The sequence below is a fragment of the Neofelis nebulosa genome, chromosome 18 (genome assembly GCF_028018385.1).
Source record: "Neofelis nebulosa isolate mNeoNeb1 chromosome 18, mNeoNeb1.pri, whole genome shotgun sequence".
NCBI lineage: Eukaryota > Metazoa > Chordata > Mammalia > Carnivora > Felidae > Neofelis > Neofelis nebulosa.
Window position 1 is genome coordinate 34,733,240 of NC_080799.1, and position 21,490 is coordinate 34,754,729.

Here is a 21,490-nt window from a genome sequence, read left to right on the forward strand (position 1 = left end):
AAAAATATTGTATCCACTTGCACGATAACCTGGATGCTTTCCCTGACAGATTTTATAATATTTCTTCCCTCTCCCTCCCCCGCCCCCTTCGTTTTTACAAGAAAAGGAAAGGGAATGGAAAGGCCCATTCTACTTCATCCAAGGCACAGACCCACAGTTCGGGCTCATGAAGGCCTGGTCCACCGGGAACTGTGACAGCGGCGGTGATGAGTGGGGGCAGGAGATCCGTCTAACTGAGCAAGCTGTTCAGGCCGTCAACAAGTTGAAGCCCAGACCCAGATTCTTTGTTCTCTGCGGGGACCTCATCCACGCCATGCCAGGTAAGACTTGCACGGGGCCTGGGGCCTCCTCTGCTTCCTCTGGTCCTGAGTGCATTTGGGCAGAGGAACAGATTTCTCTTGAAGAGGCGTCTTTATTCGGGAATGGCCCACTCCTTTCCTCCATGGCTATTGGAGGGAGTCTCCTTGAACATCAGAAAATGCACGCTCATTTTATATTTAGAATTTGGCGAGATTGATCGCCGTAATTAGGCAGAGCTACAGTTCTGATGATCTGAGCTTGCTATGAAAAATGGAACAGATTCCCATGTGTCACCTTTATTTCCAGGGGACAAACTTGAACTGCTTCCAGATACCATGTCCATAAATGTAACCTTCTTCTCTTGTTTCTCTTCTGACACTTTAATTTCTCCTGTATTTGTTAGTGCTTTTTCATTTGCAAGTGACAGAAATCTAACATAAACTGGATTATTATTATTATTATTATTATTATATTTTTTATTAAAACTTTTTTTATGTTTTAATTTTTTTTTTTTTTTTTTGAGAGAGAACAAGCAGAAGTGGGACAGGGACACAGACAGTGGGAGACACAGAATCCGAAGCATGCTCCAGGCTCCACTCTGTCAACACAGAGCCTGACATGGGACTCGAACCCACAAACTGTGAGATCGTGACCTGAGCTGAAATCAGAGGCTTAACCGACTGAGCCACCCCGGCAGTGCCCCTATGTTTTTAAACATGTGTGTTCCTTTATGGGACTGTGAAGTCCAGGGGCCTCCCTGGCTTCAGGTATGGCTGGATCCAGAAGCTTAGAGTTTGTGATCAGGACTTGGTTTCTGTTGCTCAGCCCTGCTTTCCTCTGGGTTGATTTCATTTTTAGGCAGGCTGTCTTTAGGTAGTGGTCCCTGGGAGCTCCTACCAGAAACCATAAGAGAAAGAAAACGCCTCATTCTTGGTGGTCCAGTCAAAGTCCCAGAGCGGCACTCATCCTTCATCCTGCTCTTCTGGCCCCTTGAAACCAGGGTATGGGCTCATTTCCACTGCAGCAGTGTGGTCTGAAGAGCAGGATGGTTCCGCACAAGAAAAGTGAGATCGAATGTAAGAAACAACAGGTGCCTTCTAGAAGTCTCTTGCGTTTTGTTTCTCCTTCTGAGACCTTCTCTCCCAGGCAAGAATAAAGTCCAGTGAGCAAGTACAAGCAGGTGGAACCTCCACCTGCCCATCAGAGAGGTAGCGTGGACTCCCATGTCCACTGTTAGTGGAACAGCGGTCTCTGCTTTTGGAGCAGCAGTGGCTTGAAGACCATTGCAGAAAACACTGCAGTGGCCACACGTTTGCTTTGGCTAATGCCATCTTGTAAACCAGGACTCTGGGTCCTGATGTGATTTCCAGTGCCTTTACAAGCTGAGGCACTCTACAATAGGCTGGGTTGCATTCATTTTTCAAGCTTCCCTTATCTAGCAGCCAACCTATCGAGAACAATCCCAAAGTAAAGATGTGAGGATGGAAAAAGGGCTGCCCGGAATCACTCTCCCCAAGTCCAGTGAGTGTAATGAGCAGGAGGAACCCTCAGAACTCCCCTCATTCTCTTTTTACACATATTTTATGCAAACTCATGAATGTGGACATGCCCATGTCATTGGATGGAACCCAAGGGCGGTCATCCCCGGAGAATCAGCTTGTCCTGCTCTTGGGCTTATACAGAGGCGGCAAGGTGGGAAAGAAGGAAAGTAAGGCAGTGGATAGAGACCTGAACTAGGGTGGATGCCAGCTCCACACCTGCCACTGATGTGCTGGGTAAACTTGGACCAGTCCCCTTACCTTCTCTGGGCCTCCGTTTCTGAGCCCGTCAGTGCAATAAGCATTCAAACCCTCGACCTTGTAGGGCTTCACCACATGGGGGCAGGTGCAGGGGGTGGACATCTCAGCAGCTTGGAGCAGAAGCACATTCACACTCGGTCACCCTTGGTGACCACAGGATGCCCCAGTCTCTAAAGGAGTTAGAAATCAGAGTAGGACCCAGAGTCTTGGTTGACAAGGTAAAATCAGGGTAATATGCCAGTTGACCAGATTAATGATGCTTCCCGATGGTCTGATTTGCTGTTAGCTGGGTGCTTTGGCATCATTTGGCCCGTGCGCACTGTAGCATCAGCTAGATCTCTCATTCTGGACCATCCAGTGAGCAAAGTTCTGCTTTTCCTGGACAGTTGAAGGTCAGATTCCAAATCTACTGTTTTTATGTGCAGTGATTTCTTTTCTTTGCAAACAGAAATGTTACAGGACTCACTAGAATTATATAGCATGTTTTCGTAGATGTTTACCAACTTGTTCCGAATTACATTAATGTGTTCAGTCATATTTCAAAATAAGATTTAAAATAAAAGCTCTCCGTGCAATCTCATTGCTGCTTCAATGAAATATACTGAGCATAGTAAATTAAAAGATACGGTTTTTATGCTCAACTTTTCCCGTTGGTCGGAAGACCTTGTAAACGTGAACTGGCAATCTTTTTTTTTTTTCAACGTTTTTTGTTTTTGTTTTTGTTTTTTTTTTTTAATTTTTGGGACAGAGAGAGACAGAGCATGAACGGGGGAGGGGCAGAGAGAGAGAGGGAGACACAGAATCGGAAAGAGGCTCCAGGCTCCGAGCCATCAGCCCAGAGCCTGACGCGGGGCTCGAACTCACGGACCGCGAGATCGTGACCTGGCTGAAGTCGGACGCTTAACCGACTGCGCCACCCAGGCGCCCCAATGAACTGGCAATCTTTTGAGCACATATTTTATATGCAGTGTGACCCGAGCAGAATTTGTATCTGTTCTGAAGAGTTGGACTGTTTTGGATGCTTGTAACTGAGCCAGTGGAGGGACTGTAACTGTTTTGAATATTGTGGTCTGAGATTAAGCAGAACGTTTTAAAGCTAGTTACCATTTTTTAATATGCAATTAGTGGCTTCCTCCTCATTTAGCTCATATGCAGGGGCAGACACTAGAAAAGTAATTATTTGCTTTGACTGCTTAGCACATTGTTAATTATCAGATGCATATATTAATAGGCAAATAAAATCAGAAAGCATACTTTTAATTCTACCATAAATAATATCTTGGGCCAAGTAGTTTTAAGTTCAAACTGGAGCAAAAGAACTTTATGAATAATGCTTGTTCTAATGAAAGTCATAATGCACTTTTCCATTATAAATATTCATCATGGGGCATCTGAGTGGCTCAGTCGGTTAAGCGTCAGACTTCTGTTCAGGTCATGATCTCACAGTTCATGGGTTCGAACCCCGCGTTGGGCTCTGTGCTGACAGCTCGGAGCCTGGAGCCTGTTTCGGATTCTGTGTCTCCCTCTCTCTCTGCCCCTCCCCTGCTCACACTCTGTCTCTCTCTGTCTCTCAAAAATGAATAAACGTTAAAAAAATAAATATTCGTCATAATATTTGTTCACCTACACATACTCAGCGTGTACACACTGAGTGCCAGTTACAGTGCCAGATGCTGTGGGTATAATGGTTGGAGATGAGCGAGCAGCCCTTCTGTGGAGCGTAGAGTCTGATAAAGGAAGTGCAAAAGGAGGGACAGTGCCAGGGCCTGCAGGGAAAGCCTAAGAAATGCAGGACAAAGTCCAGGTAGTTTTGAAAGACATCTTTTCACTCTGCAGATGTCTTTTTGGTTACCTTGGTATTTTCTTATTTTATGAAGCTTCTCAGTGGTAAATGCATTATCAATAGCAAATGGACATTTGTGCTCTTGAGACCACTGATTTTTGATCCATCACGCTGAAGCCCAGGGTACTTTGTTTGGTCCCCCTGATGTGGAGGCTCTGACCCACTGATGCTGTCCGTGGGAACCTTGCTCGGTTTCGGCAGTCATGTGAGGAATCGACAGGTGGAATGTGATGATGCCATTCGAGTACAGGGGGTCCTTTCAGCCTGTAGAACAGTTTGTTATTAATGTGTGTGTCTGGCCTGTTGATTAAAAATTGCCACAACCAAACAAAACAGATAGTGTGGAACAAATTCTTCCCTGGATATAAAGTCTCCTTGAAGGGTTCTTTGTATATGGTCCTCTGCTTTGGGCAGCTGTTACGTGATTTCACGTCCATGAATGATTCGGCCTCTGGAAATCCTGCAAACGTAAAACGAGGCAAGCCCACACTAGCCTTATTCCAGTATGAGGTGTGTGAGTTTTGTGTGGCTGCTGTAACAAACTCCTGCAAGCTCAGTGGCTTGGAACAACACACAGTGATTGTCCTGCAGTCCTGGAGGTCCGAAGTCTAGAAGCCCTCGGTCTGCAGCGCTGTGGCCTTCGACAGGCTTCAGCTTCTGGAGGCTGCCCACCTTTCTTGGGTCATGGCCATTTCCATCTTCACAGCCAGCAGCATAGCGTTTTCTCTCTTCTCTGTCCTTTGATTCATCCTCTTCTATTTTTTTTTTTTTTTAATTAGAGAGAGAGAGAGCAAGGGAGGGCAGAGAGAGAGAGAGAGGGAGAGAGAAAATCTCAAGCAGACTCCATGCTCAGCACAGAGCTGGACATGGGGCTTGATCCGATGACCCTCTGAGCATGACCTGAGCTGAAATCAAGAGTCAGATGCTCTGAGCCACCCAGGCGCCCGTCATATTCTCTCCTTTAAACCTACCCTCCTGCTTCTTTCTTATAAACACGCTTGTGGTTATTGGCCTTCTCCAATAACCCAGGACCTCAAGATCTGATAAAGATCTCAAGCTCAAACTTTATCACATCTGCAAATTCCCCTCTTTCTGTGCAAGATAACACATTCACAGGTTCGGGGGATTGGGATGTGGACGTCTTTGGGGGCCACTGTTCAGCCTACCATACAAGGGATGCAGTTCAGGGTATGTTCCAGGACCAGTGCTGCTAGCTGACCTACCCATTGGAGTCATGAAAGGAGGGTGTCATTGCTATTTCCATGTGAACTGGTGGTCAAAACTGGCTCAGGGCAGTTAAGTACTTTTGCTGGGGTCTCTCAGCTTATAGGTGGTGGAGTCAGGATCTGACCCCAGTCCAGCTGTGTTCCAACCTCATGCACTTCACACGGCAGCCTCCCTGCTCAAAGGGTGGTCCCCAGGATAGCAGTCAAGAGCTTGTTTGGAATGTAGAATTTCTGCCCCACCCAGATCTGATGAGATGGAATCGGCATTTTTAAGAGATCCCCAGGTCTTATTACTTATGGGCCATAAAGTTTTGAGGCGTATTTGCTGGACAAAAATGCACCATGCCCTGTGTTTTTTGCACTAGGTACAAATTTTGTGTGTACATTCGTGGTTTGTGGGCATTCCCTTCAACTATTAAAGATAATGGTGCTTAACAAGGGGGCTGTCCCTACTTTAGCCTTCCCAAGCTAAGCCTTCACAGACAAATGTTTTAAGTTGGTGGGTTTTGCTTGGCTTCCTAAACACCATTTTGAGCAACTACAACAAAACAGAACTTGCCCAAAATATTCAGGAAAGCAGTCACCCATATATGCTTTACAAGGATTTGTATGCGGAATGGTTGGGAGAGTGAGGATGGGTTCTTTGATTTGGGTTATGTCCATGTGCATAATCCCTTATGTGCTATTCCAAAGTCCAGAGAGCTCTGGAAACTAAGAGTTTTTCTTAAGTTTGAAAACTAACTCAATTGGCAGCAAAATCGACCTGAACTGACACGAGGATATTTATAGTCTTTCTTTATCCTACTTCGTGGGAATATTCATGTGTTTTGCCAGCAAAATATTACTATGCTCCATTACGGGGTGTTGCCTGAGATCCAGCTCGAGGGGTTATTTAATATGTGCCCCACGCCCAGTATTGCTGTTTTTAAAGCTTGAAAAACTCCAACCTTCAAAGCAGATCTGGCCCCTAGGGTTTAGGATAAGAACATAATGAATCTGCAATATTGATAAGTTTGGATTTATGGATGAAGAAGCCTTTCATCACTAGAAACCGAAGGCTTTTTTCCATCCCTCCAATTTAACTTTCTCCCGAGGTAACTTCTGCACACCCACTGCGCGGTAAGCATCTCAGTTTCTAAGTTAAAATGATCCCAGGATCTCTCCTATTTAAATTTTGGGCACTATTTTTGTTGGGACCAAAGGGACTGAATATGAAAATGGAATTGAATTCAGAAATGACTCTGACAAATTGAAGGAGAGGATATGTGCACCGAGGTGATGTTTGCTATAGATAAGTGCAGAATAATCCACTTAGGTGGAAAAGTCTTAACTTTAAGGCAGAAAAGGGTTGGATGTCTGCAGATACGGCTGTAAAGGGCCAGAACGTAAGGGAATGTGCAGAGTGGTGGTTAGGAATGGGGAGATGCTGTGGGAATGTAAAGTAGAATTGTGGACGGGACTGTGGTTTTCTGAAAAGATCCAAGTGAAACCTGAAAAAGGACTCAGTTTGGTAGCTCTTTGCCTTAAATGAGATGTGAACAGGTAGGCCAAGGTCCAGATAGGAGTCACCATGGCCAAATGACCCCCAAGACACCTTTCCCAGTTGGAGATTTTAATTCTGTGATGAATGGATACAGTTGGGAAAGGAAGCAAAGATGGAGTGCTTTGGTGGGCCGGGCTTCAGGCAGAGAATAAGCCGTGTGTCCTTTTGGCGTTCACGTAATCCAGGAGGGTTGGTGTTCTTTTTCCCCCAACTGGGCAGACACCAAACACATGAACATAATTCTGGTACAAGACAGACTGTGATAAGCAAAGCCTCAGAGGAATTGAGAAACAAAGCCAGGAAGAGGCCTTATCACATCCCTGCGAGCTCTACCAGTTCACCTTCCTCCAAGCTTCATTCTGAGATCCTACGGGGCAGTTGCAGGTGGGGAGGGGTGTGTGCTTGTGTTGGTTGTGTGTTTTCATCCAGTACCCAAAGCTGTTGAGCATGGCGAAGGTGTTCACTGAATGCAGGTCAAACGAATCACTCTGTTTCCAATAGTGCTTAGCAAGTGGTCAGCACGTGGGAGGCCCCCAGTACAAATTTCTGGATTAGACGAAAAGTCAGTTCATTTATTTACCAAGTCTCTCCTGAGTGCTTACTTTGTGCAGGCAGTGTTCTAGGTGCTTGTGCTGCCTCAGTGAATACAACAGACAGAAGTCCTTGCTTGACCTAGAAATAAGGGGCACGGACACATGGAAACATGACATTCTTTTTTTTTTTTTTCCTTCTCATTCTGATCTTTTGTAGTATTCAAACTCGGATTGATATGGATCTGTGTTATTATTTCATTAGATTATTAAATGATACAACTGATACGTGAATATGATCCCTTTGTAAAGATTTAGCATCTGTGTCTAGAATCAACTGTGTAACGTCACCCAAGTCCTTCCCTTGGGGTCACCATATGTAAGATATATATATATATATATATATATATATCTGTCTTATAAATGTCTTTATTCAGTGCATGTTGTTCTGTGATTTCCTTTTTCCCCTTCTGTCTACCTGGAAAATCCTTGTATGTTGCTACATAGAGGTTTATGTCTGGCTTTTAATAAGGGCATTGCCTTCCATGGATGAGATCTTGTAATTGGTTAATCCTCTCCCCTGGTCGGGGCTAGGAGTGATAATCTCCTCCTGTTGGAGCTAATCTAAACAGTGCTGCCATTGGACATTCTCCTATACTGCAGGTCAGTTTTCCTTCAGGCTTGAAGTTGGGTGGATTGGCCGGGTTTGGGATCTGCTGTGGCATTTGCACGACCTGAACACCGGCCAGGTTGCTGCATGCTTCCCCGAAGGACATCTCTCAGGGATTGACCCATACTTCCACGTTATCTCTTCTGTGCCACCAGCATCTCAGTCCCTCTTATACAAGCGGTAAGTCCCGGCAGTGCCCACCCCACCCCACCATCGCTACTCAGAAAGTTTCCATTGGACCAAAACCCTCTTGTCCCTATCACAGTAGGATTTGTTGCTGCTGTGTTTTGAAAAACAGCTCAGTTAACTTAGGTGCATTTCCTCACCTGTGTGATTAGCCTTGAGTTTTTCATTTTAAGTGCCTACTCCGGCTCCAGGAAATGCTAAGATTTGAAGACGCTTTACCAAACAGCTTAACAGCCAGCAACATAAAAGGGGTCATATGAGAGCAAGGCAGTGCTCTGCCTGGGATGGGAAGTCCCCAGCCCCTGGCATGGGCATGGCTGTGAGCCTCAGCCCTCCCATGTGTGGCTGAATGCTGAGCAGTGGTAACCCAGAGCAATCAGCCAGCCCCGTGGCTCCCTAGATCCTTCACATCCATTATGAGCCTGTTAAAGCATCTAGGCAATCAGCGACAATACCTTCCTTCTGCCAAGGCTGATTGAAAGTGGTTTGAACTAATTTACCTAATATTACTAATTAGGGAGCTTGGAGCATTACTTGAAAAGTTGTTTCTGATTAGGTGTGTGATCAGCAGTAGCATTGCTGGCAGCCGTGATTGTCCCCTCCCCCAGCCCCCAGCACGTGGTGTCACTCAGAGGGGCTGTGCTCCTTGCAGGCTGTGTCAACTCTTTGTCCCCAGTCAGGGCCTCTTAACCTGCTGTGTGCCTTGGGCCCCTTTGGCAGGTTAGCAAACAACCTCTGGACCACCACTCAGAATAATAAATTTTTAATTTTTTTTTTTAATGTTTATTTATTTTTTGAGACAGAGAGAGACAGAGCATAAACGGGGGAGGGTCAGAGAGAGAGGGAGACACAGAATCCGAAGCAGGCTCCAGGCTCTGAGCTGTTAGCACAGAGCCCGACGCGGGGCTCGAACCCACGGACCGTGAGATCATGACCTGAGCCGAAGTTAGACGCTCAACCGACTGAGCCACCCAGGCGCCCCAAAATAATAAATTTTTAAGTGCATAGAATAAAATGCATAGGATTTCAAAGGAAACCGATCACATTGAAATACACTTATCAAAATATTTTAAAATTATTTGATAGAGTAAAACGCATACTTCTTTGTTGGTCTGTTACACAACACAGTCCAGCAGGGCTAACGACTACCATAATTTCAAAGTGGTGCTGAGCTTAAACAATGCCATGAGGTGTCCACAACAACTGTAATGGGATATGAAAAATCCTCGTGGTTTCTGTTGGTGACAATCACAGGAGTCTTGATAAGACCTCTGTGATTTTCTGCTTAACTTAATAGTAGGAGGAAATGCTAAATATCAGAGGTTAGTGGAAATGCAGGTTTTTTCCCATCTAGATTTCCCATCTAGATCCCAACAGATCCCCGTGGACCCCAGATTCAGAGCCCTTATCCGTGTGCACATATGGACACCCTGTTGTTTGCCAGCTGGAGCTGTCTCGTCGTAGTCAACTTGTGGATATTATAATTGACCAAAGTATAAACTCAGTGGCAGAAACGCTACCTTTAACTAAAGGCTAAAAGGCTTCCTAATTATGGCTGTGAAAGTGTGGATGTGTGATTATTCAGTGAAAAGACATGACAGGAGCTAGCGAACAATTTCCTTTTGATTAAGGGCGGCGGGGACGGGGTGGGTTCTGTATTCTTTCTCTCTGGTTTCCAGTGTTTGGATCAAAAACATACTATTGAGAAAGCCTTATCGCATTGGTTTATTTGTTCCATGAAGCGTTTGGGAGGGCTTAAAACAAATAGAAGCACACGAGGAAAAAATATAAGTAAGAAACGACCAGTCAAGACCAAAGAAAATATAAGTTCATGTGTGAAGTCAAGAGTAGAGAGAGGGAGGCAGAAACAAACAGGCAGAGCTTAAGGGCCCGTGGTTGATAAGATGTTGGTTTCGCCAGAGACAATAAAGACGATTGCCAGAGAAAGAAGATCAAACCCATATCTAAGAGGGACACAGCTTTTTCTAGAGTGTTGTAGATTTAAAAGAAAGATTTCATGAGGATTGCTTTCTGGGGCACTAAGTGATGTAATGTCCGGCAGGGGGACTGCTAGAGTCCAGTTTCTTAAACTGGGAGTTAAGTCCATGAATAGGCTGCGTCCAACCGGTGAGCCCCATAAAACCGGGCAAAAAACCCCCAGCATATCTGCATAGATGCTTTGGGGAGTGGAATGGGGAGAAGGACTGTAGTCCTCAAGGACCCCATGACTCAAAAGAAGGTTAAGCATCCAAGGAGCTGACCGCCCCTGCTTGTGGCTTCCGTCTGAGGGCACTTTCCCTCGAGGGGAGGTGAACATAGAGGCCATTGGGCAGAGAACCTGTGGGGGTCTGCTCTTGAGCCCAGTTCCAGTTTCTGCCCTGCCCTGGGGAGTTTCCAGGGACAGCGGATGGATGCTGCGGAAGCTTGTAGAGTTCCCTGGTAAATGGATATTATCATATAGAACCCGTGACTTCCTCGCGCGCACCTAGCTGATTGAAACATTTATACCTCTCCTCTCATTGTTTTTCACTCTAAACACTAATTTCCTGGAATTGGCACATTTCCCACTTTTGATGGGCCTATTTTCTGCCACTAAATGAAATACTAAAAAGGGAGCATGATCCCAAAGGGGTTCAATTATCAGGTAATTGGTCAAGTGATTAGAATGTGAAATGAGAGATATAACAAGAGGCTGGGATGCAGCACATTTAAGTGCCAGAACTGCTGAAGGTGCCTGTTTTGTAACCCTCAGAATTTAGAGACTCGCCTGCGTGTTTGGAATTCTAGATTGTTCCCTTCTAGTTCCTGAGTAGTTTATTGGTAAACCATGGCGAGTTCTTTTGAATATATATTATTTGGGTTGTATAAAAAATCTACTGTCTCTTCCCTCCTTTATGTATTGTTTGGGTGAAATACTGCTGTCATAATCCATAAATATTCTTGTGAAGAAATTCTATATTGATCTGTAAGGTAGGCACTTTAGACATTTCACTTGGATAATAGATTTTGCTTCATCTTCCCCCACCCCCGCCTCCCGAAAACACAGTGAAGCGCTTTCCATACCTTACCGAAGCCCCCAGTTGTGTCGAGCATTTATTAATTGCACCCCAAGTTGGCTCATAGTACAGATTCAGCAGTGAGTCGCAGGAAACGTCTGGGAGCAGCCAGTGTAATAAGCTGTAGCTGTTAGATGCAAAACTAAATGAATTTTGTCTAATAACATGTATAATTTAAGAAGTAGTAGAACCTGATTAAGCTTGATCTGTTGGCAGTGTGGCGCCAAATGACTACGTGAGTACTGCTTAGGCTTGCAGAGTTTTAGATCAATGAATTTGCATAGCTCAATTAATTAGGAGAAGATAATGGAAAAGATTCGAGATGGCGAGATGGGATTACGGCTCTGTAAATTCTCTGGCACTAGATGAAACTAAATGTTTTTAATTGGAAGGAATAAATCCTTTTCTTAAGTTTCCACTCAAGGCTGCTTTGGCCACGCGGTCCCCAGTCCCCGTGTATCCCAGAGCAGCATCCTCCCCCTCCGCTGGTCTGCTCTGGCCTTGACCGTCTGTAGTCCAAGTCAGGCCAGTCGGCTGTAATTCGTTGGCTCGTTTGTGTGATCAGTCACAGCAGGTAAGAATGTGGGGGGGGGGGGGGTCTGCCTGGTCCAGCTTAGCGAGAAGCAGGCCCAGTGCCTGTATAGCCTCAGGAGGCGTCCAGCGGGCGGTTAAGCGTCCGACTTCAGCCAGGTCACGATCTCGCGGTCCGTGAGTTCGAGCCCCGCGTCAGGCTCTGGGCTGATGGCTCGGAGCCTGGAGCCTGTTTCCGATTCTTTGTCTCCCTCTCTCTCTGCCCCTCCCCCGTTCATGCTCTGTCTCTCTCTGTCCCAAAAATAAATAAAAAACGTTGAAAAAAAAAATTTAAAAAAAAAAAAAAAAAAAAAAAAAAGAATGCGGCTGTGAAGTCCACGTGCTTAAACTCAAATCCTGGACCTCTTCTTTACCAGCCGGATAACCTTGGGCAAATTACCTCCCTCTCTGGCTGAGTTGCCTTGTCTGTAAAATGCGGATGATAACGGTACTTCACAGACTTCTCATAAAACTTTAAAAAGTGCTTAGAGTGCGGTCTGGAATTTAATACCGTTGTACAGTAATCACGATTATTCCTGCCAGTGGTGTTTAAAAAGATTTTTTTTAACGTTTATTTGTTACTGAGAGATAATGGTTAATGCGGTCTGGAATTTAATACTGTTGTACGATAATCACGATTATTCCTGCTAGTGGCGTTTAAAAAAATTTTTTTTTTTTTTAATTTATTTTTGAGACAGAGACAGAGCATGAGCAGGGGAGGGGCAGAGAGAGAGGGAGACACAGAATCCGAAGCAGGCTCCAGGCTCTGAGCTGTCAGCACAGAGCCCGACGCGGGGCTCAAACTCACGGACCGTGAGATCATGACCTGAGCCGAAGTCGGCCACTTAACCGACTGAGCCACCCAGGTACCCCTAAAAAAATTTTTTTTAATGTTTATTTGTTACTGAGAGAGCGTGAGCAGGGGAGGGGCAGAGAGAGAGGGAGACACAGAATCCGAAGCGGGCTCCAGGCTCCGAGATGGCAGCACAGAGCTCGACGCGGGGCTCGAACTCACAAACCGCGAGATCATGACCTGAGTGGAAGTCGGTCGCTTAATCAGCTGAGCCACTCAGGCACCCCTTGTGGCGTTTTTTAAATGAGAGCTTGTTATTGACATAGAATTCCCATACCATGTATTTCACCCATTTAAAGTGTATAGATCAGTGGTTTCATCTATATTCACGGAGTTGTGTGACCATCACCACCGTCCACTTCAGACGTTTTCATCCATCCCAAAAGAAGCTTTGTGCCCATTAGCAGTCATTGCCTGTTTCCCTCCAGCCCATCCTCATCCCCGGTCCTCCTCAACCGCTAGCATACTCTGAGCCTCTGTGGATTTACCAGCTCTGGACATTTCGTATGAATGGAATCTTGTAACACGCGGTCCTTTGGGACTGGCGTCTTTCACTGGGCACCATGTTTTCAAGGTTTGTCCACATTGCAGCACGTGTCAGTGCTTGCTTCTTTTTCATGTATGAATAATACCACAGCATGTGGATAGACCACGTTCTATTTATCTGCTTTTTGTTGTTAGCCTGTGAGATAAACTCTTAGTGGATTGTTGAATTATGGAAAGAGCCCGGATGTCATCGCCTGTTGAATGGCTAAGGAAGATGTGGTATATATGTACAATGGAATATTACTTGGTCACCAAAAAATGAAATCTCGCCATTTGCAACAAGGTGGGTGGAAGTGGAGGTTATTATTCTAAGCGAAATAAGACAGAGAAAGATAAATAGATGATTTCACTCACATGTGGAATTTAACAAAACAGATGAACATAAGGGAAGGGAAGCAAAAATAAGGTAAAAAGACACGGAGACAAACCATAGGAGACTCAAATACAGAGAACAAACTGAGGATTGCTGGTGGGGTGTTGGGTAAGGGGATGGGCTAAGTGGGCGATGGGCATTAAGGAGGACACTTATTGGGATGAGCGCTGGGTATTATGTGTAAGTGATGAATCACTAAATTCTCTTCCTGAAATCATTATTATACTCATTGTATGTTAACTAACTTGCATTTAAATAAAACAAAATATATAGGGGCGCCTGGATGGCTCAGTTGGTTGAGCATTGGACTTCACCTCAGGTCAGGTCATGATCTCACAGTTTGTGAGTTGGAGCGCCATGTCGGGCTCTTTGCTGACAACTCAGAGCCTGGAGCCTGCTTCAGATTCTGTGTCGCTGTCTCTCCCTGCCTCGCCCCTGCTTGTGCGTGTGCTCTCTCAAAAATAAATAAACATTAAAAAATGTGTATATATATAATGTATTCCAAAAAAGTAGATTGTTGAATCAAATGGTAATACTAAGAAAAGTGGGGCTTTGTCCTAATATGTGGCACAACTAGGACATTTTAGTATTTTTATCCTGTTGCTAAACAATATCCCTGTGACCCACAAAATCAAACTTACTGTCTTCTGTGTATGAACCTCACTCCTACACTGGCCCTCCACCCACCGCCCCACCCCCGCCGACAAAAGAAGTACAAATAAAGGAGAGGGTGTTGTTAATGTGGAAATGGCAGTCCCGGGCAGTAAACAGAAGGGAGGCGGTGGAGAGTGGCCGCTCTCTTTGCCTCAGGTAAACCCCAGTTTGCCGTCCTCAGCAGTTGAGAATCAGTCTTTTTATCACAAGACTCTTAACTCTTCATCCTTCCCAGTTTTCATTAAGGATATTTTGTCTGAAAATGTTGGAAACTAACTAGCAGGTTCACGGAGTGGAGTTCAGCTGCTGGTATGTGTGGCCGTCTTTTCTTTCTTTTTAATTACTTCAAAAACAGTATTTCCTGGTTTGTTCCTCATCATTAGGTAAACTGAAGTGGCCACAGACATTGTTACCATAAAGAGTAGCACTCGGGGTAGTGGAGAGCCACCAAGGCAGGTAGCTGTGTTATTATGAAATGATGGTATTCTTGTCCTTTCCTCCCGACAAGCAAACAGTCAGGTCTGACGCCTCTCCCAGCACTGCCCAGCTGGTTATGGGATGCTGGGCCGAGCCCAGCCCCAGAACTCAGAGCATAGCCCCCTTTTACTGGACCCTCGCAGAGCACAGACGTCCTAGAGAGAAGGGCACGACGGGCCAAGACTGCATGAGAACTAGGGGAACGGGGTGAAGGCGGGTGGGGACAAGTGTTTCCGACTTGAATTTGATGACAGCCACCCCCACATGCTTTTTTGTTTTTTAAAAAAAATTTTTTTAATGTGTATTTCTGAGAGAGAGAGAGACAGAGCATGAGTGGGAGAGGGGCAGAGGTGGGGGTGGGGGGTGGGGACACAGAATCCGAAGCAGGCTCCAGGCTCTGAGCTGTCAGCACAGAGCCCGATGTGGGGCTTGAACTCACAGGCCGAGAGATCATGACCTGAGCCGCAGCCGGTCGCTCAACTGACTGAGCCACCCAGGCGCCAACCCCCCCCCCCCCGCCCCCCGCCCCCTGCCCCAACATACTCCTTTGGATCTAAACCTACACAATACAAAATGGTCTGTCTCTGTGTCCATTTAAGGGTGAGGCCGTGCAGGTCTGTGCAGGTGGAAACAGGTGCCATTTATTTGCAATTTAGGCCATCCTGCCAACCCTGGGCCACATCAGCATTATCAAGTTGAGGTTAATAGGATGATATTGTCATGGGAGTTGCTTTTCTTTGTTTAATAGACCAGGGCAGCAGTACTCAAAGATGTTAGGTTTTAAAACTTCAGTTATCGGTAAATTAAAAATGGTCCCCAGAGTCCATAACCCAGGGATCTCCAAACGCTTGATACATGCTGTGGGATGTGGGAGCTTTGCAGCAATTCTGAATGGAAGACAGCTGTCTGTCTTTCTTTTTTAATGTTTACTTATTTCTGAGAGAGAGAAGGAGAGTGGGGAGGGGGGTCAGAGGATCCAAAGCAGGCTCTGCACTGACCGCAGAGACTCCAAGAGGGGCTTTAAGGGACAGCTTTCTCGTTCCTGGTGACCAGGCCTGCTGACAGCCCACGCCAGGACCACTGGGCCCCCAACAGCAGAAAAAAGCGACCATATCATCATAGCAGCCCCTAGACTCACCAGTGATGAATGCCACCGTCTTCTTCAGACTTTTAAAATCACCATGTGGAACTCTTTTCGTTCCGAGACATGTAAAGGTTTTTCTACCTGTGAAAGGCGAACTTCATCGATTATTTAGAAAAGACAGAATCAGGTGCTTGCAGTGGATGCTTACGCTTGACCTCCCCGTGCATTTGAGTGCCACTGTCCCTCCCCAGGGAGGCAGAAACCACCTGCTGTGATTGGAGCCAGATGCCCTGATGCTCTTTCTGGCTTCCCTTGCAGCTAGGACTCAGGCACGTGACCTGGTTTCAACCACTCACATCCGCCTGAAGCAGGTTGTGGATCTTCAGCTGTAGACACAGAAGAGGTAGGGTCCGTCCTGGTGAGGGGTTCCACCTACACCCACATTCCAGGGGCAGCAGTGGGCAGGGTCATGACGTTACTATCATCTAGCATGGCCATCCAGTGTCAGTGGGCAGGCCGGGGTTGGGGGCTGCGTCCAGGCCAGTGTTTCTCCCTGGAAGCATTTTTGCATGTGATTTGAGGTGCTGCTTCTGTTCTCCAGCTTTCTTTGAATCCCAGCTACCTGATATCCTTTAGTAAATTGCTACTCTGCTTAAACTAGCCAGAATCACTTGTTTGCAGGAAAGAGGCTGACCGCTGGAAGCTTGCACGCTGTTTCTTTTAGGTGCTTCCCAATTACTCCCCTGACCCCGGTCCCCAGGCCAGAGTTCACTCTGTGCTTCTCCGTGGGTATCTGCCTTGTTCCACTCACGCCTCACTTTCATTGTGAGAAACCCAGACTCGCTGTCCTTAGAGCTTCCTTTCCATCTGGTGGCGTCTCATTGTTCCTTCAGTCATAAGGATGTTTACTTTCTGGATTCATTCTTGAACCACTTTTCCTCCTCGCCCGACCCCTGCCCAGTGCAGCCCGTCTTCTGTAGCTTTGACTCCCCTCCACCGTGTTAGCCTCGACACTCATGCCAGGACTTTTGTAGCTGCCTGACTGAGCTCTCTACCAAGAGTGTGGCCCCCTCATCAAATTGTCCACCTCCACTGCGTCCTGTGCTCCTCCCGTCACCCGTGTGGTGTGCTTACAATAGATTGCCTCCATCCGGCACACCTCTGTGCCCCCCATCCTGCAGGGTGACTTTGCAGCTCCTCCCCTCGGGAGATGCAGGGTGTATGTCGTGTTCCTTTCACCTCTGGTTTGCAGAGGGGTGGTCTGAGCCAGCGATGAAGAGCACAGGCCACAACATCCGTCTTCCCTGCCTGGGTACCAGTCCCAGCCGCATCCTGTCACGGCCGCGTGACCTTGGGCCTCCTCTGTAAACGAGGCTAATGATGGTACCTCCGTGCAGAGGCTTCCTGTGGGGATGACGCAAGATAAAGAACGTCAAAGGGCTGGCACAAAATACTCATGGAATAAATGGTGCTGGGCCATCCTCCCCATCCCCCTTCATCGTCCTCCATCTTTGTTGTCGCTGTTGCCATTGTCCTCATCATCGTCAGCATCTCTTCCTTTGAAACTCAGCTCCACTTCCTGTCTTTTGAAGACCTCTCCAGAATCCACAGTTTCTAATGATCGCTTCTACTTCGGAACCCAATAGTCGGTCTATTTCATTCTTGTGGTGCCTGGCTCGGTCTGTCATCTGCGTTTGTCTGACACACACAGTCTCGTTAAGAGCCTGGATTTCGGAGTCAGAAGACATGACTAATTAACTTGTGACTTTGGGCTAGTTACTTAATGTCTTTAAGCCCGGACTCTGTACAGCTGGAAAATCATGAAAATGGAAAGCATTAGCTGTGCCAGTGGACACGCGGGAGGACCGGCTGACACAGTGACTGGGGACCGTTTTGCACGATTCCCTCCCGGCTTGGGAACCTCCTGAAGATAGGTTCTCTGCCATTTATCCACTTGTATCCCAGAACCTCCCTACATAGTAGGTGTTGACAGCATCTACACTTTTCGGAGACAGACAGACCCGAGTTGAAAACTGAGTGTCATTTATGAGCTGTTTGTGGGCAAGTGCCTAGACCTCGCTGAGCCTCTGCTTCCTTAGCTGGAAGCCAGGGGTGGTGACGTCTGTGCTCTCGGGTCGTCTGGGGGATGAAACAAGGCCATAAACTACAGGGCCTCTGACTGGCTTTGGTGGTGGCAGTGATGGAGTGATGTCCTCACTTGTTTTCCTTTATCCTCACTTGACACTGTGCCAGACCGAAGTGACTAGATCCTCCTCTGCCTTTCGTTCCCATGTATTTTGTTCTGTTTCAGAGCAACCCTAGCTTCCGATGAAATGTATTTGGAAACATGGTATTTTCAGCCAAATGCTCTGACACACCGCCGTCTCCTGTAAATAATTACACAGTGTTTTTAATTTGGTACCATTCGAGAGCATGCTGAGAGGACCTTTTCTCCTTCTTTAAAAGGTTGCCACTAGGATTGTTTTGGTAGATCATCTGGAAGGAATGAAGCACATCATGGATGCAAATGGTTATTTACTCATGGTACCTGTGCTGCTAGGACACCCCCACTCCTTGTGTGGAATATCAGCGCCTAGAGTCTGAGGCTCTGTCTATGTAATGCCAAGTGCTCAAAGGGAAACCAGTGAAGGCATTCAGTTTCATGGGTTTTATTTACAAGCATGTCCTGGCCCTTCTGTACCGTTCAGGTAGGCAAACCCTTTAGGAAGACCGCATTGCACGGGGCTCCTAGCATCTATAGCGACGCGTGTAGCTAGACTGTGGAGTTCTGTGTTACTCCAGATTAGGGTGGCCACCCAGCCTGCTTTGCGAGGGCCTGTCCTGGTTTCAGCACTAAAAAGTCTCACATCCTGGGAAACCCCTTAGTTCTGGACAAGCTGAGATGGTTGGTCACCCTCCGTGTGCTATAACACGGTCTTCCTATACCCAGAATGTAGTTTGTGAAGATAGACATTTCTCTGGGCGTTGTAACTAAAAATTATAGAAGTGAGATATGGAGCATTGTTGGTTCATGCACTTCATGTAAATGCTCACGACTCCATTGGAAGCACCCCCCCATCAGGGATATATTTTGGGAGAGCAGTGTCGTCGAAGTCTGCAAGTTTGGTCTCAAGGGTTACAGATGGAGCCTAGGGGCCCTGGGTGGTTCAGTTGGCTAAGCATCTGACTCTTTATCTCGGCTCAGGTCATGATCTCGCGGTTCCTGAGACAGAGGCCCCACGTCAGGTTCTGCCCTGACAGTGCAGAGCCTGTTTGGAATATCTCTCCTCCTCTCTCTGTCTGCCCTTCCCCAACTCTATTTTGCTCTCTTTCAAAATAAATAAACTTAAAAAAAGTAAAATAAAGCTGAACCCTAAACTTCTCCAGACACCCTCTGACTGCTTACTTTTATCCGATTTATCATTTTGCTGATCTGCTTTCCTGGTATCGCTCCGGAGAATCACTCCCTGTTGCTAACTAAATCCGTCTCTGCTGCTCCTTCCCCTGGAACAGCTTGCACAGAGCCGCCATGTGTGGTTCCACACTGTTGCAAATCACCCCCTCATTGCGGTGTCTGCCCTCGTGACCTTCCGTTCCGGGGGCCCCTGTCTGTCCACAGACTGTCCATGTGGACAGCGTGCTCTCTCACTCGCCTGTCCTGTGGACATATCCTTGTACCATTTCAGAGGCTCTGTAGCTGAACCGACCTCTGCCTCTTGGAGGCACCTTGCAGAGCCCACTGTGCTGTTTAAGTGTGTCACTTAACCGGGATTTTATTCACACCGCCTCAAACCATGTCTTCCCCATTGGCTGAAGGTGTCTACCTGTTTTCATATGATGAAGCAACAGAGAACAAACTAATATCCTATGGATATGAGCCTTCTTAAAAGTATTGATAGGTACCGTAAGAATGATCTAACATCCTAGCTAGTGGATGTGGAAAGAGATATATTGAAATGCCTGCAAAACGGTCACCCTAAGAGAATTTCAGTGGTCAACCCACGAGGCTCACTGTGACAGTAGTCCAAAATGATGCAGTTCCTTTGCCAAGAAACACCCCTCAGAGACATTTGGACCCGTTTTTTGCTACGTCCCACCTGAGAGAGAGAAAACTGCCACTTGCCTGGAAGCTTCCTATGCGCAGGAGTTTTATAGTGAGTCTGACCCCAGCCTCTCTCTAATTGGTCCACTGTACAGAGAAAAGCTGGTATTCTCCCTGTTGGCCTCTTCCTCCCAGCACTAGACAAGGTCCTGTGAAAATTAGATTTTTATGAATAGACTGCATGCGGCAGAGGATCTTGGAGGTCTCTACAGTTTACCCTTCTGCAGGGGGAGGAATGAGCGTGTGTGTGTGCCCATCCCCTCAATTCATTCTATTGTATGCGTGCAGATCAGATTGAGAAGTTGTGTCCCCCTCTCCACCCCTGCAGCATATTGAGAACAATGCTGTTAGCATGGGGGGACCTTCTCTTGGGAGGAGGAGCAGCCTCTGTGTGTGCATGTGCACATGTGTGTGTGTGTGTGTGCGCGTGCACATGCGTGTGCAGTCTCAAACCAACAAGCAGGTGCTTGTGGACGTTGCCTTGAGCTACGAGGGCTTCATCTGGTTTGGGTTTGGCTTGAAAACATCCTGTCAGAATGATCTAGGGACAGAGCCAGTTTCAAAACCAATATTTATTGTTTCATTTATCTTCCTGCAGAGTCTGGAAGTCACATGGGTGGGTTCAAAGGCCACAGTGCACCTGGGTATGGTCTTTGTTATTGAGACGCAGTCTGCAGACCCGATGTCTACCTTCTACCTGACAAAACTGTGCCACACAAAGAAATAAAAGGTTGGAGTCGGGAGTGACGGGCAGCCAGGGAGGAAAGCTGCCAAGGACCCCGGGGAGGTTGCCTGCGTTATAGTGAAATGAGCATGATGAACTTTTCAGGAACCCAGAGCCTCATTCGTGGCCATCTTGGGTCATCCCTGTCCAGGTTCTTCACAGCCCACAGGGGAGGAGCATTTTCCTCCTTTCCTGGGTCCATCACCAAATAGGGCTGGATTTCCAGAAGGCTCAACTCTGACAGAATAACCGCAAAAGGGTGGGGGCTCCCCTGGGAGTGTGGTCCAGGTAAAGGAAGGAAGCACAGACTTCTTGTGAAAAGTAGGAAGTGGGCTGACATTGGCATGTGTAATAGGGGAGGGGGATTCTGGAGGAAGGGGGGATTTATGAGGATCTTCAGGAAAGGTGATTCTATCATGAGAAAGAGAACTCTAGTCAGACTTACTTAGGAAAGAAAAGTGGCTGCGTCGGGGGGGCGGGGTGGGACTCAGAACGATTTCACCGAGTGGGGGAACAGGAGTGCGTTGAGACCTGGGGACGGGCCTGTGGGCACAGAGACGGAAAGGGTGGTGGTCACTGACTTCTGCCTTTCTTGGGTCCCCATGGCCTCCTCTGCTTCATGCTTCCCCCCTCTGATGACCAGCTTTCTTGGTGATCCCTCCCCTCCGCCTTCACGTGGTCTCCTAGCCTCTCTCCTCGGTGAGATGGGTAGATGTCAAAAGATCTGATTTCACACTCCCAGAAGGGAGCATGCGATTGGCTCAGGTGGAGTCAGGTGTCTCTGAGACCGACCAGCCACTGGCAGAGGCCCCTGGTCACACAGTACAAACATGGCTGCTGGCGCTCGTCCTTATCGTTGTGTGCAGGCTGGGGGCAGGAATCTTCTAGATAGATGTCTCCCCGAGGAGACAAGAGGGTTATTTGGATGGATGCAAGCAACAGAAACCAGTGGCC

The 21,490-nt window shown here is 47.0% G+C and overlaps 1 protein-coding gene across 6 annotated transcripts in view; it reads left to right on the forward strand.

Annotated features, from left to right (window-relative positions):
• Positions 1 to 21,490, forward strand: part of CPPED1 (calcineurin like phosphoesterase domain containing 1) — a 104,215-nt gene that overhangs the window by 18,532 nt on the left and 64,193 nt on the right. For all 6 annotated transcript variants that reach the window (XR_009256855.1, XM_058712086.1, XM_058712087.1 and 3 more), the window contains exon 2: positions 102 to 320. Coding sequence is in view for 5 of the 6 variants with exons in the window: in XM_058712086.1 (XP_058568069.1) it covers positions 102 to 320 (219 nt within the window). In the remaining variant the exon portion in view is untranslated. The remainder of the gene's footprint in view (positions 1 to 101; positions 321 to 21,490) is intronic.